Source organism: Neodiprion lecontei, chromosome 5 (assembly GCF_021901455.1).
Source record: "Neodiprion lecontei isolate iyNeoLeco1 chromosome 5, iyNeoLeco1.1, whole genome shotgun sequence".
NCBI classification, from domain to species: domain Eukaryota; kingdom Metazoa; phylum Arthropoda; class Insecta; order Hymenoptera; family Diprionidae; genus Neodiprion; species Neodiprion lecontei.
Window position 1 is genome coordinate 8,121,192 of NC_060264.1, and position 18,656 is coordinate 8,139,847.

The 18,656-nt window shown below is 36.3% G+C and overlaps 1 protein-coding gene and 1 long non-coding RNA gene across 2 annotated transcripts; one reads left to right on the forward strand and one right to left on the reverse strand.

Annotated features, from left to right (window-relative positions):
• The first annotated feature begins 622 nt into the window (after positions 1–622).
• Positions 623–12,953, forward strand: LOC107222086 (E3 ubiquitin-protein ligase TRIM71). The gene is made up of 5 exons (XM_015661301.2): positions 623–2,054; positions 10,215–10,460; positions 10,581–10,910; positions 11,040–11,327; positions 11,531–12,953. The coding sequence occupies exons 2-5, from the start codon at positions 10,275–10,277 to the stop codon at positions 12,680–12,682; spliced, it is 1,956 nt and encodes a 651-aa protein (XP_015516787.2). The 5' UTR covers positions 623–2,054; positions 10,215–10,274; the 3' UTR covers positions 12,683–12,953.
• On the reverse strand, positions 11,329–18,422 carry LOC124294728. The gene is made up of 3 exons (XR_006904659.1): positions 18,167–18,422; positions 12,136–12,512; positions 11,329–11,774 (listed from the first exon to the last, which is right to left on the reverse strand). It is a non-coding gene; the product is annotated as an uncharacterized LOC124294728 (long non-coding RNA).
• Positions 18,423–18,656: the final 234 nt, after the last annotated feature.

Consider the following 18,656-nt stretch of genomic DNA (forward strand, 5'->3'; position numbering starts at 1 on the left):
TAAATCTGCATGCAAGCGTGCCAACGAATTGAACCGGCATATTGATATCCTGCAGCGCGTTTAGCACTCCCCGAACAAAACTGACCTGCGCCAATATTCCGCGCTATTTCTACCAAACTACGCGTCCTATCTATACCTATATACATACATAGGTATATTATGTACGCACATTGCTCTCGGTAGATAGGCCCACATACACATCGACGGGTTGTGCCGTGTTTGCTTGTACGCGTGTAGGGGTCGATGGGGGGGGTTGGAAACCGAGAAGAGGGTGCCTCCGTTGTAGGTTCGGTGGGCGCGGAGAGCAGCACCGCAAGTAAAAGTAAAACTACGCAGTAGATCCTCTTCGGGGTTGCAGCAAAAGGGTGCGGCGGGGGCGGCAGCTGTGGTGGGGGGGGTTTAAGGCCAACAGGGTTCGCAAGAGAGGGTGGATGGCGGTGAAAGTCTCGCTTGCAACGGGACGCCAATACAAGGGACGAACGAATCGCGAGCGGTGATGCCTTGGAAATGGGGGGGTGGGCGACGCGCGGCGCCTAGCGTGGTAGTGGGGAGTGGTGGGGGGATTGACTCGGAGTAGAAGGCTGGGTGCGTTAAGTAGCCCGACTCAACTTCAGTCCAGTCGAAGCACTCGATGGATGGTGTCGTCGCTTGGAAAACTTTTAACGTACTAATAGAGCTAACAATCTTTAAACTTTGAGTCTAATACTTCCAAATTTCTCGATTTTTACTTATAATTGTAAAATTTTCGTGCTTAAACATCGTTTGCTTTCCTTTGCTATTCGTACATTTGCAGTTATTACGCACATCGTATTAATATTGAAGAGTTTAAGTTGAGGCGCAACTTTTAAGCGTAATAACCGTTTTTGGGGGAAAAAAAAAGAAGAAAGAAAAGACTTATATTTCAACGCGACAGAGTAAATATCTTTTTACCATTCGTCTTGAAAATTATCTCTGTATACGTATAATTACATTCAGTACGTACAACGAGCTGTTATTCGTTAGAAATCAAACGTTTAAACAGCAGTAGAATCGTGCCAAAGCTTTCTTCGGTTTTTTATTTTCTTGTAACTTTTTGTATTACATATTGTTTGATCTGATTTCACGTCGTTATAAGTTTTCTTTGTTATTATTATTGGATTCATATTTACTCTTAACTTTTTGTATTGCATATTGTTTGATCTGATTTCACGTCGTTATAAGTTTTCTTTGTTATTATTATTGGATTCATATTTACTCTTAACTTTTTGTATTGCATATTGTTTGATCTGATTTCACGTCGGTATAAGTTTTCTTTGTTATTATTATTGGGTTCATATTTACTCTTAACTTTTTGTATTGCATATTGTTTGATCTGATTTTACGTCGGTATAAGTTTTCTTTGTTATTATTATTGGGTTCATATTTACTCTTAACTTTTTGTATTGCATATTGTTTGATCTGATTTTACGTCGGTATAAGTTTTCTTTGTTATTATTATTGGGTTCATATTTACTCTTAACTTTTTGTATTGCATATTGTTTGATCTGATTTTACGTCGGTATAAGTTTTCTTTGTTATTATTATTGGGTTCATATTTACTCTTAACTTTTTGTATTGCATATTGTTTGATCTGATTTTACGTCGGTATAAGTTTTCTTTGTTATTATTATTGGGTTCATATTTACTCTTAACTTTTTGTATTGCATATTGTTTGATCTGATTTCACGTCGGTATAAGTTTTCTTTGTTATTATTATTGGGTTCATATTTACTCTTAACTTTTTGTATTGCATATTGTTTGATCTGATTTTACGTCGGTATAAGTTTTCTTTGTTATTATTATTGGGTTCATATTTACTCTTAACTTTTTGTATTGCATATTGTTTGATCTGATTTTACGTCGGTATAAGTTTTCTTTGTTATTATTATTGCTTCATATACGTACAATTACACCTATATAATATTCAAAATCTTAACACTAAATATAATCGAGAGTGACAACGTGAATTAAAATCGAATACGACTGAGCAGCAATACTCATACAAGAAATTCGTGTCAGGAGTGTTCTGAGATTTGGTAAGTATTAAAAAGCATTTGTTACACATACCTGTGCATGATATATTTCAATTTTTATACTTGTTGTTGTCGTTGTCGTTATGATTGTTTTTATAAACGACAATCTGTGTTCTCTTGAAAAAAATGTACCGACAACAACACGCGTCTATTTCTCGGCATGTTCTGTAATTGTTCATACCTTAAAAACACGTTGCGATATATGATATACTTACAACGTATATAATTTATCGCTGTTCGAGGACCGTCGAAAATTCATTCGATACAAATACAACGACGGTTATTTCGCGTTATTTCTATCAACCCCTATCAACCCCTATCAAACACCGTCAAATATCGAAATACGCCACAGTTTTACCTCACGCGTTTCTTGGCTGACTTACGATTAGTATATGAGTAATAAACATAATATACGTCGCAGCGTAATAAATAAATACCCCGTAAAATTTTGCCAACAGTATCATTATATTTATCGATCTATTTTATTATGACGCGTACACAGAAAGAGAGAGAGAGAGAGAGAGAACTGCAGCGTTATATAGATTCGTGCAATTTCGAACACATGCGAAACGCTCACACACACAAAAACAGACTCCACAGTGTCAAAAATTGTACGTAGTACACTTCTGTTTGTAAACATCAATCACCGATTAATTTACTTCTCGAAGAAACGCGATTTTTAACACTCACCGTCAAAAGATCAAAAATATCCTACGACGCTGCTTTCGCTGCGCTCTACCCCCCCCCCCCCCCCCCCCCCCCCCCCCCCCCCGCAAATCCCATCAGGATCCCAGTGTGCAGAACGCGCGTGCTGCGTTGAGAGCGTCTCCTCTCTTGTTTTGTTATGACGCCGATATACGCGACCTGCCCTACGCCTGAAATGCGTAAAGGCACACACGCCGATGTGGTATATGATTTGAGGATATGATGGCGTACGAATTTTTTTGTTTTTTTTCACACAGTTATTTATCGAATCCCGCGGCTTATGTCGGCATTTACGCCCTTATGAGGTACATGAATACATATATACATGTAATATAGGCATATGTATACACAAAGTCTCGATTATTTACATCTCGATCTGTATATTATACATATAGGTGTACGTCATATTTTTATTCCGTTCTACTCGTAGACCGTATTGAACTAGGTAACTCGATTATTTATTGATGTGAATGGGTGAAGAAATTTTGAAACTCATCTTATTATGCATTCGGATACTCCTCGATTACACTTGTGTATGTTATATAATAATAGAGAAAATGACTAATGTTTACAAGGTATCGCCGTTTAATCGCATCTCTATTCGTAATTAATGTTATTATGTTTCTCTTATCGCATCCGCGTATTATACCAAAAGTGTATAATTTAGATACCTAACAAATTCTGTTACAATAACTCATACGTATACAAACATATATATGACATAAAAATGATGATTCACCCGCATACTTCAGTAAATATATATAATGTTTGTTTGGTAGAGCCTAGCCTCCGTTTCTTCGATAGCGTCCGGCGTCGTAAAATCACGCGTTTCAAAGAATCGACGATTTTTTTCAACCGCGATATCAATTTCCGCAATGATATTGTAATACTTGTCGTCAATTTTCGATACACGGTATTAATGCATACACGCTTGGTATGCGCAATCTTACCTGTAATTAGTGCTGATTGCCGTTATGATATTATTACAACAAACTGCCATTCTTTATAAAATTTATCAAAGACGGTTTGTTGTACTTGGCCATTCGGTATAGCCATATAATTTATGTGTATTGCACATATCCACCCTCTTGTGCGGGATAAACTTATCGATTGGTGTTTCGGTTTCAGAAATTCGGGGGCGTCCCCTTATATATTCTCATCTCCCCTCGTCGTCTTTCCCTACCGTAGCAACAGCACTTATCGTGAGCTCTCGCTGCACCAGGGTGAATTGTATTCCGGTTACAAAAATAACTTCCGAAGCTTTCTTAGCCCGTACATTATATGCTGTATACATATGTGCTTCGGGAACTCCGCGGATGGTCCGTATCATCTATTTTCGCTTCAGAAAAACCAAACCAGTTTCATATATTAATGCGTATACACTACAAGTAATTTATACATCATTGGCACTCATCTCATCTCCAAAATTTAGTTTATAGATGTACACACACCGTATATATATATATATATATGAACAATATAATGATTATTCCTCCCGTTCGAATGTTTCGCTTGAATTAAAAATAGTGCAGCTAAAAATCGGCACGGCCGCTGATCGCACGCTTGCGATTCATTTCGGCTGTATTATCATCTCCCAAACTCACCGGTCATTTAGCGGTTTTTCACTTAAAAAAAAAAAAAAAATTATTCAAAAGAAATTCAACATTCAATTTGAGAAACATACGTCAATCTGCTCGAAGATTCTCTGGTTGATAGATTCTCGTTTCTGAAGCAGTTCTTCAAAATACTAGAAAAAAGCGTTATAACTATATTATAAGAAATAACTACGTTCTTTCGCCATCCTCGACACACACACACACGCGCGCGCGCACGCACGCACGCACACGCACGCACGCACGCACGCGCACGCACGCACGCACGCGCACACACACACACACACACACACACACCCATTATTTTTCGACGAAAGTGTACGCACTTGGGTCAGTGATTTTGATGCTGTTTTTTTTTTCTAAAGTAGGGTAGGAAAGGAGAAGAGCCTGAAAATTTCAGCGCGATACGATCAAATTTGGCCGCTGGAGAATTTTTTTTAAATTAAAAAAAAAGTCGATTTTTTAGTCATATTGAAAAATTTGTATCTTAGTTTCTAATTAACTTAGAGACTCGTTCGAAACGGCATTCTTCTCTGTTTACTTTCTATTTTGAAGAAAAAAATGTATTTTCAGTTCAAACTGAAATTTGGGTGGGCGGAGAACTTCCAACTGAGTCACTGTTTTAGCGAAATTTTACCTAGTTTTTGAAAGGCTCTCAAATCTATAGTTTTCAATGTAGAGGGTTGACTAACTGTTGATATTTTTCATTGAGGTCTATTCTGTCTATATCTGCCCTACATTTCATTAATGATGACCAGATAAAAGGGGGAAAAATAACAAATGACATATTATTATTGTCGAAAGACTGAATACAATATCGCACGATATCGTTTATCATTATTTCATGCTGTTTGCAAGTCTACTGTCTACAATTCATTACGCGTTATCACGTTTGTTGTTCTACGATGATTTTTACTTCTGAACTTTCGATTCATCGCAAAGTAAGCTACACTGATACGAGTTCGATGGTAAATTCTACGCATTGCCGAACCTTCTATTAATTATTAGACAATTATTGTGATAGGTTGGCTGAGAGAAAAAAAAGTAGTCATGTGACTTCTGACCGCGCACATTAATATTGCTTAACCCTTTGAGGGGCAGTGGGAAGTAGATATACTTCCCACCTATGTTATTTTCGTTCTTTCTTTTTTTACCTCTTCGATGTTTCGTGGCTGTAACCTGTACTAAGGCATTTTCAGACTCTTAGGTTCCTAAATAATATAACCATTATGAAAAATTAGGCCAACTGAATTATTTTTTTTTTTTTTTACTCTTATAAACAATTTAAAAAAATCAATTTCTTCCGAAAAAAATCGGCTATTGCTAAACGAATAGAGCTAGAGCTCTGAAAATTTTGATGAATCTTTTCTATGTTTCCTATCATATATATCTTGTGTAAATTTTTTGACCAGCCGGTTTTTTCAAAAAAATAATTATGGAATTTTGAATAACCCCAAAACCCAATAACCCAATAATCAAAATTGAAATACCCATGTTTTACGGTGTGCTGATTACGTAAGTAATATAATTTTACATGAGGCAAATGGCGAATACGAACCTGCAATAAAAATTGAACACTTGAATACTTGTAACTAGAGCTATTGTCGCACAGTACTTTGTCTGTTCTTTGCGTTTTTTCGATTTGAGTGGAAAAATGAGAAAGCAAAAACAAATAAGTAACTAGTTTCTACCCACGTCCACGTCGTTAGTTTTGTGTCACGCCGAGAGGGAGAATAAGCGCCATATTTCATTTTTTATCTAGGATTTTGAAAATAATAATCGCTATCTTGCATCCACGATCTTAAACGTTGCAAATTTATCCTCAGATTCGTAATCAGCGACCCCAAAAAACTCTTGTATCACTTTGACTTTGATGATTGGTTTTTTTTTAAATGTGCCCCTCAAAGGGTTAACACGCGTCGCGTCGTATTGGGTAGATAAAGGGAATATTAACTCGTTGCGAAGCGATTTTTCTTGTACAGTATCGCTTAGAACGTTCTACCTTTTTCCGTATGGAAGAAAATGCATTTCTTACTTCAAAATACGGTTATTGATTTTTAAAAGATCTCTTTAGCTTCTCCGAACCCTGCGAGACCCAGGGTTTGGGCCTGTCCCATACCGTAAACCGAGTTTCAATTGTTTCCTTAGCCCTCCAACTTGTCACGAACCTGGGACCCTGGCCTATTCCAGACTGTAAAGCAGGGAGAACGAGTTTTTCGTTCCGGGACCCCGAATTTCTAATTTCACCTTGCATTAATTTACATTCGGAATTATCTTCGTACCCATAAATATACCATCCAGTTGCCATACCCGTAGTATACGCATTTTAGGGCTTTCAGTGTGCAACTAATAACACTATGTTGCTACTGTTTTCACACTCGCTACTATTTACCTCTATTTACATGTCTCTGATAACAAGAAAATGAAAATTTTGCTCTTCGCGTGAACGCGTCGCCCAAAATGTCTGGATGCCACTGTAGGACGAGGTTGATTTTAGTAATGTTATCGCAACGAAACATTGGGAAAAAATAATTGTTTTCTTAGTTTTACAATCATTTCGAAGAAACTAAGATTCCGAAATATGAGTGTGTTTTGTTTTGTTACGATTTACTAAATTTCAAACAGTCCGAAAATGGCGAAATAACGGTTTTACCCCAGCATGAATCCTTACGATAACGTGAATAACTTCAATATGATTGTGTGGATGACTGGTTTCATTTTAAATCGCCCATCAGGGTCAACACAATAATTTCAAGACTTGTAAAAAAAGAAAAAAGAAAACCTGATTCGTCGGTAAATTTCAAGAGACGCATATTCTGTCATTCTGCTACAAAAAAAAATTCGCAAGGGTGAAACAGAACACTAGACGATGTTGAAGCAATGAAAGGAATACGAAAGATTTACGTCCGAAAAAAAGGAAGTAGTAACGAACCGTACTTTCACTGCAAGAACAAATCAACGTTAGGGTATTCATATAGCTATAACAAGCTGGAACAGCCGCATTCGAAAATCGGTAAATCTCCCGCGGAATAGTTAAGGGCTAATCAAAGGCTAAATAAATGCTTTATTCGGAAATTAAATGCTCCACGTTTTTTTTTAAACCTGTGCTGGTGCCACCTCAGAAACCACGAGATCGACAAGAAATTTTGAAAAACTGTTCCTGCCAGAATTAAAGGCTCGTTAAAGGCTCCAGGAATCCATGTTTAAAAATTATTTTGTTGACCAATCTAGGTGAGAACACCCCCCGAACTCGAAAAATTTCTTTGACGGAACAAGTTACAGGGTTCCTAAAGGCATCAAAATTACTCTAAAATTAAAGGCTCTTGATACACTGTCCTTGCGTATTAAATGGTCCACCCCAGCACCAGATCTACGATGTTGTCAATAGGGAGCAAGACCTAAGACTGCCGCCCTCTACCACTAACTTAATCTAATTGTCAACTCAGTTTTATTTCTTAAGAACTGGAAATACATTCAGGTATTTCAGAAAAGCAATGACAAAGAGAAGTCAAAGAATGAAACAAATGATTTATTGCGCAAATAAATCACATAATGTTATTGTTACAAAGGGTGAAATTATCCGTCTTACCCACCTTTCTAATCATCTAGTAGTCATCATAGATAAAAGAAGTTTGTAAACGTCTTATGGCTTAAAATGAATATGATTTTCTGCGTCAACCAGCATTCTTGCATAAACAGTCTTGTTTCAGACTTTAAACGAATAACACCGCATTTAGCAATAAACATAGTTTTCACAACTATTTCATTTTTCGCTACTTATTTGCCACACAAGCTCAAGTACCCACATTTTATTTCATAATTCCAACGAGAGTTACAATATATTCGAGAAAACAAAAAGGTTGATGACTTGTCGTAGAACTGATATGAAATATTGGAACTTGATTAATTATTTTAAAATCTCATGTGGTATTTATTTTTATTATATGGTATATGCAACAAGATATCGTAGATAAAATATTCTGAGAAATATTCTTTATGCAGCTTGGATGCTACGGTAAATGCTCAGGTGGCAAAGGTTCGAATGAGAAAAACAAATGAAAAATGGCAAGAATATTTGTTGAAGAATGATTTGTAATATTCCGATTGAATAAAATCGAAGTACTCGCTGAAAGTCGATTTCTGTAATTCTTTATTAATGAATTATATCTTTGAGTGATTATCCTCCTGTTACCAGCATGTAAAGAAACTAATTTTTGGAAATTTATTTCTGAAACGCTACGAATGTAATATTATGAATTTAATGCATATGTTTTTAGGTACATCTTGAAGAGTGTCTGTAAAACTTTTCGTAAAAAAATATTGATATTTTCATATAGTGATTTTGACGCCTCTAGGAACGCTGTAACTTATTCCGTCAAAGATTTACAGTGATGTTTCGAGTTCGGGGAGTGTTGTCGCCTAGGGGTGGCTTTCAAAAAATGTTTTAAACATGAATTCCTGGAGCTTTTAATGAGCCTTTAATTCTGGCGTGAATAGTTTTTCGAAATTTCTCTTCGATCCCATAGTTTTCGGCGTAACGGTTCTAGGATTATTTCGAGGTGGCACCGCCACAGGTTTTTTTTAAAAACGTGGAGCAATTAATTCGAAGATAGGGCACCTAATGAGCCATTAATTAGTCCTTAATTATTCCACAGGAGGTTTATCGATTCTCGAATGTGGCGGTTCCAGCTTGATATACATAGCTTACTCATGTTTATTGTTGTAATATTCCAATATTTTGAAGCTGATACAGTCTTATTTTCCATTGGATTTTTCGTACTTGTCATATCCACTTATTTCTTCGTAATACAAGCATTATACAGAAGGAAACAACGTAGCTACATGAAAAAAATAATTTTTAGTAAAAAACATACATCTGAATATGTCGAAAATGCGTGATATTAAAAGACTCATAACTTCTCATAGAAGACCTTACCCGCTAAATAAACTTGTGTGAAAAGTTAGTATACTTTTAAAGGAATATGCGAGAAAAAAAATAAAATTCTAGAAAATCGTAAGTGAATTTTTTGACAATATGTATCACGTTAAATAACTCCGGCAGTTTTCAATCGACCTTCCTTACTTCGAGATCCTCTGAATGAAGCAAACAATACATTTTGGAAAAAAAAAAAATTACTGGACTCCGTTTATTCATCCAAAAGTTGTGGCATTTTATAAATTTACGGAATGTGTAAAAATGGGTTTTTCACAAAAAATGGGAATAGCTGTACAGAGAGACGACGTTTTTTTTAGACCAAATGACTAAATATGAGTCTCCTCTAATTTGTCATCATCATGGATATTTTTTATAAGTTGCTTGAATTTTTCGCCCCGACCTTGATCGGTGATTTTAGATAGAACAGGCCTACACTACTTTTTTGTGACCCCCATATTTATTAATCATAAAAAAATAGATTCTAAGGGTTTGAGATGCCACTATTTTAGTAAATATTTTTTCATGGCAGATGCCACTGACACAACTACTTTTTCAGACTTCGATCGCTGGCAGCCCTGGCATGTAAACTCAAGCAACGTTCCAGTTTTCACGTATCATTCAATTTGCAATCAAATATGAGATTGAAGCTCTTTATTTTAATGTGACGATGCATTTTCAAGAAAATCGTTATTTCCTATAACTTGGGAATTATTTGAAATTCACGATTAGTATACTATTGTACAGCAGAACATAAACATTATTTCCAAGTTTAATTCCTTCAACATAATTCTAAACTTGCAAAATAGGGATATTTTCTTCAGCAATGAATTTAACAGAAATTTTAGAAATAAGAACTTTGTTGTTGGATTTGTTAGAAAACATCTAGCAATTTTGTTGTTTTTCTTCCAGATTCAATTGGGAGTTGAAGAAGTAGCTGATAAATTCGTTGAACAGGACGTGAGGCATAAAATGTCCTCACGAAATAGTTTGAGTCCCACGTGGACATTTCCTTCTCGTAATAGTCCTGGGTGGGTCACCAGGGAGGTCTGTGGCAACTGCAATCAATCGAGTTCCAGGAATGTTCCCCAAGTGGTGGCAAAGTGTCTAGATTGCAACTACCTTCTTTGCGAACCATGTCTGATGGCTCATCAAAGGGTACAAACTGATTAACACTATCATCTCTATGCTTTTAACATATTTTAGTTGATGCTAAAACACACTGTCCGACTAAAGGGAGAATAAATGTATTAATGAAAACCTCTTTTCTGTCTAAAGGGTCGTCTGACAAGAAATCACAGAATTAAACTAGACACAAGAAGCAATACACCAAGTCCATCTTCAGCTGTTACCTCTTACTCACCCCCACCAACTTCCTTCCTTCCCCCAATTACCTTCTATTGCGATGTTCATCGGGAAATTATAAAATTTTACTGCGAGCCTTGTAAAGTGGTATTATGTGAAGTATGCGTAAACAAGGATCACAGGGGTCATTTTGTGTACCAATTGTGGGGGGCTACTAGAGGTGGTGAATTTACTCCGCTCCATATATTGAATGAAATTTGCAGTGCAATCTCAAACATTCTACGAGGGATTGAACTAGTCGAGGTAATGACTTTTCTTGTTCAATCCCAGCATATATATTAATAAAGTGGATCAGCCGAGTAATTTGATACCACAGTTCTGTATCATAAAAAAATACACAATTCTGATATGTCTTCTTTTTTTTTTATTCAGCATACTCACGAAAATATGGAGAGATGGGTGATTCAGACAGACCCTTTTTTGAGGATAAGGATCTCTGAAGGGTTTCCTATACTTTGTGAAGAGCAAGAGAAATTGCTGACTGCAATTCAGAGAATAAAGCTAATGAGAGACGAAAGACTAGAGGTTAGAGCAGCAGCTCTTACGAAAATACTCCTTCGACTATGGGATATTTTTAACAGACTCAGGGAAGCAATCGATCAACACACGACAAATAATCCGAACGAACTTTTGTGTATCAAGGAAACGGGTGCCAAAGAGGTTAGTTCTTTTTTCTTTTTATTTAGCAATATGTACATCGTTATTATGAGAAAATGTAATATTTTAACCACTTGCCAATCACAGGCGATCAATTAAAGGCAGTGAAAATTTGTATATATAAAAGGTGTATATTGCTCTTTCCAATATCTTTGACCATTAGGTCAGATAATAAATGACTAAAATCTACTTATATCTGTGCTCAGGTGCTTCAGATTCGTCAATATCAGAATTCTGTAGTACCGAGGGACGACGACTGGATGTCATTCCTAGATTCAGATTTCAATTTGGTAAATTCATTCGCCTCCGTGGGACCAGTCACTTTTGGAAATCCAGGTCCCATAGGAGATCATCGATCTGTTAGAGGTCGGACAGCGGCAATAGAAACTCCCATGGGCAGTAGTGGGATAGTATCCAACTTCCCACGGCATGTCATACCTCGTGGGAGACCTGTGCTAGGATGCGATCTTATCGTATCTTTGAAAATCAATCGCAGTTTAAATTGTATGGGACTAAAAACAGTTGCTATTTGGGGTTCAGAAGGGAACAAAGATGGAGAGTTATGCAGACCCTGGGGTGTTTGCTGCGACAAGAATGGATATATCATCGTAGCAGACAGATCGAATAATCGTATTCAAATTTTTAAAGAAAATGGTACTTTTGTAAGAAAATTTGGTACCCAGGGCTCTGGTCCGGGTCAATTTGATCGACCCGCCGGTGTAGCTACAGACTCGCAAAGCCACATTGTGGTTGCTGACAAAGATAATCATAGAATTCAAATTCTTACCTTCGAAGGACTATTTCTACATACCTTTGGTGAAAAGGGCTCTAGGCCAGGCCAATTCAATTACCCTTGGGATGTGGCTGTTAATTCTGAAGGCCAAATAGTTGTCTCTGACACACGAAATCATCGTATTCAACTATTCACACACCAAGGTGTATATTTAGGAAAGTTTGGCTTCGAAAATACCACTGGTCCTTCAAAGCACTTTGATTCGCCTCGAGGTGTTGCTTTCTCTCCAGAGGGCAACATAATTGTAACCGACTTCAACAATCACCGGCTAGTCGTTATTCCGCCGAACTTGGGAACCGCAAGGTTCTTAGGTGGGGAAGGTACTGGTTCAAAGCAATTCTTGAGACCACAGGGTGTTGTGGTAGACGACGAAGGGCACATCATAGTTGCAGATTCTAGAAATCACAGGATACAGATATTTGAGCCGTCAGGAGAGTTAATGTGGAGGATAGGAAGTTTGGGTAAAGCACCTGGCGAACTCGATAGACCCGCGGGCATAACATTAACACCCAATGGAGCAATAGTTGTCGTTGACTTCGGTAACAACAGAATTCAAATATTCTAGATTTTAAGAAGCAAAAACCAATAACGTTGCAAAACTGTATAACTCAGAAACTGAGGTCAATCACTTGATACATTTTTAGCAAGAAGTATGTAGCGTGTTATGTGTTTATAGAATCTTTTTTTCGAGTCGAGCTTAGGCATATATACCGGGTGTCCCATTTTAATCTTACATCTAAATTATCTCGAAAAATATTGCTCTGATCAAATTTTGTTTGAAACAAAAGTTTTAGAGTTCAAAGGGGGACGTTAAAAAAAAAATTTTGTTGAAGGTCCCAAATTTACAATAGCGACGCTACGATGGCTGACATGGTTTTTTTTAAGGGAAACTTAACTTTTTTTTATGACAAAACAATGCATTGCATTGAAACTAACAACTTTTGTAAGAAACATTTTTCGATTCAGATTGTGGTTTTCATGTTGGAACTCCATTTTTGACTATTTAGCGCTGTCCGGAAGGTACCATACAAAACCCAAACAAACCTGCCCACAATCATGCAACCTCAGACACGCACACACAGATGCATGCACACTTTTGTTTAGGTTTGTTTGGGTTTTGTATGGTACCTTCCGGACAGCGCTAAATAGTCAAAAATGGAGTCCCAACATGAAAACCACAATCTGAATCGAAAAATGTTTCTTACAAAAGTTGTTAGTTTCAATGCAATGCATTGTTTTGTCATAAAAAAAAGTTAGGTTTCCCTTAAAAAAAAACCATGTCAGCCATCGTAGCGTCGCTATTGTAAATTTGGGACCTTCAACAAAATTTTTTTTTTAACGTCCCCCTTTGAACTCTAAAACTTTTGTTTCAAACAAAATTTGATCAGAGCAATATTTTTCGAGATAATTTAGATGTAAGATTAAAATGGGACACCCGGTATGTATACATGGGGTAAAGCTTAAGAACTGAATTTGCGATATCTAATATACGTAATGAAAGGTAAAAACATACTCAATCTAATTTTGCCATCATCTTATTTGAATTGGAATAGCGCCTTACAATGGGCAAATGGTGGAAATAAACTTGGAGCTAGAATAAATTTGCGAGTGTTTTCAACAGTAGTCATGCTACAACTAAGAAGCTGCAGTTTAATGGCAGCTTTAAAATGAGTTCACTTTCATCTTATACTAAATAGAGTGAAATCAGGATTAGGTTATATAGTTGAACCCTGAACTCAATTTCAACAAGGTATATTGCAATACATTTGAAGTATTTTATTTGCAAATAGTATTGAAAATATATATTAATTGAGTGAATATAGTATTCAGATAACAGATAACAGATCTGATGGATGATTTTCAATGATTACTTTAGATATTGGGGGGTTATGCATGGTTTTTTTTTTTTTTTTTTACCAGCCTTTGAAAGCATGTGATGCAATTACAACTTGTTATAATATCATTTTAAATGATGTGCTGATCAAAAGCAGTATTGATAAAACTGCGTATGAAGATTTTTAAATCTTATGGTAGGCTTTACTGTTACTGTGTATTCCTTATAAATTTAACCTGACGAAAGAACTACAAGAACGAAGTCAAATAGAAATTAGACCGTGTCTACCTCAATATAAAAAAGTACCATATAATTCAGACATTTGATGATTTTTCCAAGTTATTTATATGTGTGATAACAATTGCCAGAAATTTTTATTGCTGTTTAACAAGACTTGATGATTACGCGTAATGTCTTATTTTCCAAAAATATAGAATTGGTAGGATACTTTATAATAATAACAGTAATAATAGCAATGGTAATTAATATCTTTAAATTTAATCAAGTTACAGTCAGTTGAGTGACACAAGATTGACTTAATATTATGAGTGTGCTAATATCATATTTGTGAAACTGTTTTAGTTCAAATTACTTTTAACGTTAGCGTGTTAATGTCACGATTGCAAAATTAGAATCAAATAATCTATCCAACGTTGGCAAAATGCGTAAAAGTAAAAAAAAAAAGTGTATGCTTAATGAATGTGATTATATGTTCAAATTTGAAAAGTAATGACAAAAACAAGTAAAGTGAAGAAAAAAAAGTGTTTATAAATTAAAATGAGAACTGGCTGACTCTAAAGTCCCTGTAGTCGAGGAAATAAAGAGATGGACTGTCGATTTTTTGAACAGTAAGACGGATTTTAATGCGGTTTTTTGCATTCGCTTCGTAAGAGCGCCTACAAACTTTGTGAACTAAATTGATTAGTTAATTTTTTGAAAATGCATTATGGCATTAATAATATGCATTTTGCAAGTGCACTTCCAAGAGACACTAAATAAAAAATTTGCTACTCGGGGGTTTTTGGGGTCGCTGAACACGAATATCGCCACGGCAACCGTCTCCGAGGTACCTGGTGCCCAGGGTGGACAGTATCAACGTCTTCTCCTAGAGTTTTGGCGAAAATTTTGATCGAATTTGTCGAAACTCGTAGCTTGGGGGTTTTTGGGGTCACTGAATACGAATATCGATACGGCAACCGTCTCCGAGGTACCTGGTGCCCAGGGTGGACAGTATCAACGTCTTCTCCTAGAGTTTTGGCGAAAATTGTGATCGAATTTGTCGAAACTCGTAGCTTGGGGGTTTTTGGGGTCACTGAATACGAATATAGATACGGCAACCGTCTCCGAGGTACGTGGTGCCCAGGGTGAACGTTTCAACGTCTTTTTCTGCAATTATCTTGAGTATTATCATTTTTACCTCAATTAAAGTATATTGTTCTTAATTCAATCACAAATTCGATCACAATTTTCACCAAAACTCTAGGAGAAGACGTTGATACTGTCCACCCTGGACACCAGGTACCTCGGAGACGGTTGCCGTATCGATATTCGTATTCAGTGACCCCAAAAACCCCCAAGCAACGAGTTTCGACAAATTCGATCAAAATTTTCGCCAAAACTCTAGGAGAAGACGTTGATACTGTCCACCCTGGGCACCAGGTACCTCGGAGACGGTTGCCGTGGCGATATTCGTGTTCAGCGACCCCAAAAACCCCCGAGTAGCAAATTTTTTATTTAGTGTCTCTTGGAAGTGCACTTGCAAAATGCATGTTATTAATGCCTGTAACGCTAAATTCTGTTACCCTCGGATGAGGACTTACCGTTGACACTTTGGCGCAATTCTCTACTTATCCGCAATATCAAACTATAACAAAATAATTACGTTGGGCGCCAGACGCGTTAGCGTCGATTTTCAAGCAATAATGCAAATCAATAAAATTAACACAAAACCGCACAAAAGAGATAAATAGAGAACCCGTTGTATGGCTGGCTAGGCACAGGTACGATCGCGTACATCCCGGTAGAGTGGCGGAATTCAAGGCAGCTAACAGTAATTTCAGAATTAAAGAAAATAACAAAATAAAGAATAAACTCCAGTCAAAAGGAAAAATGAACAGGTCAATCGGTCATATATTGTGGAGAAGGTTACATGAGTGAGACAGGCAAATAAGGTGGTATCGACAGCGGTAGTTAATAAAATAAATAATCGTTGTTCACAAAAAGTTCGGTAGAATAGCAGTAAACGGTAGCTTTAGAACGAGAGACGGTAGTTAACAGAGAAAAATGCACGTAGGTCGAGAGATGCGATATAATGCAAGAGTTGACTTAAAACTACACGTCACTGGGCGACGTGATCTTACCCAAGTTGCAAATGACGCTACGAAAATTATTATTCTGTCAATTAGAACGAGAGGACTTTACTGCGATCGGTAGAAAACAACGTAACGATAGTTCGGTAGATGATACGACAAATTTACCATAAATTATAACGAGTGTGAGAGATTGACATTCAGTACAATTTACCAAGTCGGCAAACGGTCGACTAGATAGCCTTCGGTAGAATTATTCATGAACGGTAGATTCGATAATTTATAATCATTACATACTTGAGGAATTAAATAGTGAATGCCTAAACATAACTTTTGAGAGAATACCAAAATACAAAATTATGAGAGAGTGAGAATTTCGGAGAGTTTACAAAATAGAAAAATATACTAAAATACACCGCAATACAAAAGAATGATTCACAGAACTTAATTTAACAAAATAAAGAGAAATAAATAACAGGCAAAAATAATATGAAATTGCCAATAGCAATAAAGAAAAAGTACGGTAATATCTAGGGTTGATTCTACGCTCCCTTGTACTCCAAGGAACTCGATATATGATGTAATAGGCACAAAAATAAATAAAAATATAATAAGCAATGACAGAAATAAAATATAAAGCACACTACTATTACAAAAAGAGTATGGAATAAAATATGAAGCCAATAGGGCTCAAAATACGGTAGAAAGTGCAGAAGCAGGCTAATAGAGATTCACAAATAATCAGAAAAATCATAAATACAGAGAAATAATTATTTGGCAGTTACGAGGTCGCTCAGATACGAAAATAATAAATTGGGTATTTGCATGATTTTTATATTTCTTAACTTTTAATGTTTTTCGATTCTATAAATTTTTTTAGAATTTTTGAAAAAAAATATTTTGTTTTTGTTTATAAATATTTAAATAATTTAATAAATAAAAGTGGTCCTAAATCACATAAAAGTCACGTGACATAAAACGGAATGTGATTGGTTTGACGTCATTGTGCTGCTACTGGCGCGTTTATTTGAATCCACAAAGAGTAATGTACAATATTTTCTAGCGCTAAAAAAATTTTAAGTAAGTTTTTTAGACTTTAAGTTTGATACATTGTATAATTAATGTCAGACTTCGGTGAAAATAATTAAAATAGAAATCAATTTTCGTGTGGTGTTTTTTTTTTTTTTAACTCACACGGATAATTGTGTGGAGGTTATGATCACGTCAATGTTATTATACTAAGAATGTTAAGCAAGCATTAGTTTGAGTATTTTCACAAGTTGGTACTATACACCAACAAAAATCGTTTTTTAATGACATATTAAATAATTTAATAACTTTAGTTTATAATAAACAGTACTATCAGACGTTCTTTTCATCAATCACAACACAGAGCAACAGCTCATTACACGTACGGCGTGCTTACAGGAGAACTTAGCGCTAAAAATTTCAAAAAAATTCAGCATTGTGACGTCACATACGCGAGATGGAGCTACTTATTCATTTAAATATTGCCTTTTTTTATTTATTAAATTATTTAAATACTTATAAACAAAAACAAAATATTTTTTTTTCAAAAATTCTAAAAAAATTTATAGAATCGAAAAACATCAAAAGTTAAGAAATATAAAAATCATGCAAATACCCAATTACTGAAATCATGCAGTCACACGGCGGCTTACTGCAACTTTGAGTCGTGGACCATGATTCACACAAAACTGGCATCACACGATGCAACCAAGAAACAATAAATATAATATTAATGACCGAAATCATGCAGCCACACGGCGGCTTACTGCAACTTTAACCGTGGACCATGATTCACACAAAGTCGATAAATACCATAAGAAAGAATAGAAATTATGAGCAACTTCGTAACGGTACTATTCAAAGGCAGAAGCCTTACCTTGGCGGTTGACTTCAGGCACACAAAACTGACTCTAATTTAAATTATACGTTATATTAGCAAAACTGAGAAGGAAGGGAAAAGGAATGAAAAGAGTTCATAGGATAAATTAATCGGTAGAATGAACAATAGAACGGTAGCGGTAGAAGGAAAGGTATCGGTAGCTTAAATCGGGAGAATGATGCGGAAAGCAAGCTGTCTCTCAGCAGGTCAAGCGTAGAATAGCAGGTCGTAGTTCGTCTCGCCGATCTCGCGGTGTCGTGAGGTGATTCTTCTTCTTTGATTGGTGGGTTGACCCCCACCGCAAATAGACCATCCCCCTGTGGCGAATATTGGTTACTGCGTGGTCATACGTTTTCCAAAATTACCGCTAGATGTGGCGTAATGTGCTGCTCGCGATTTCGTCGTTGACACCAACTCGTACGATTTTGTAGCTGCTTCGGTTTACGGTCCAGGCTGCCTATCATCGGGGACTTCTTTGGCAGAGGCA

Coding starts and splice junctions, on each gene's coding strand:
- LOC107222086 (XM_015661301.2), top strand. CDS start 10,275: ATGTCCTCACGAAATAGTTTGAGTCCCACGTGGACATTTCCTTCTCGT. Junction 10,461..10,580: donor GTCTGATGGCTCATCAAAGG/GTACAAACTGAT, acceptor TTCTGTCTAAAG/GGTCGTCTGACAAGAAATCA. Junction 10,911..11,039: donor GAGGGATTGAACTAGTCGAG/GTAATGACTTTT, acceptor TTTTTTATTCAG/CATACTCACGAAAATATGGA.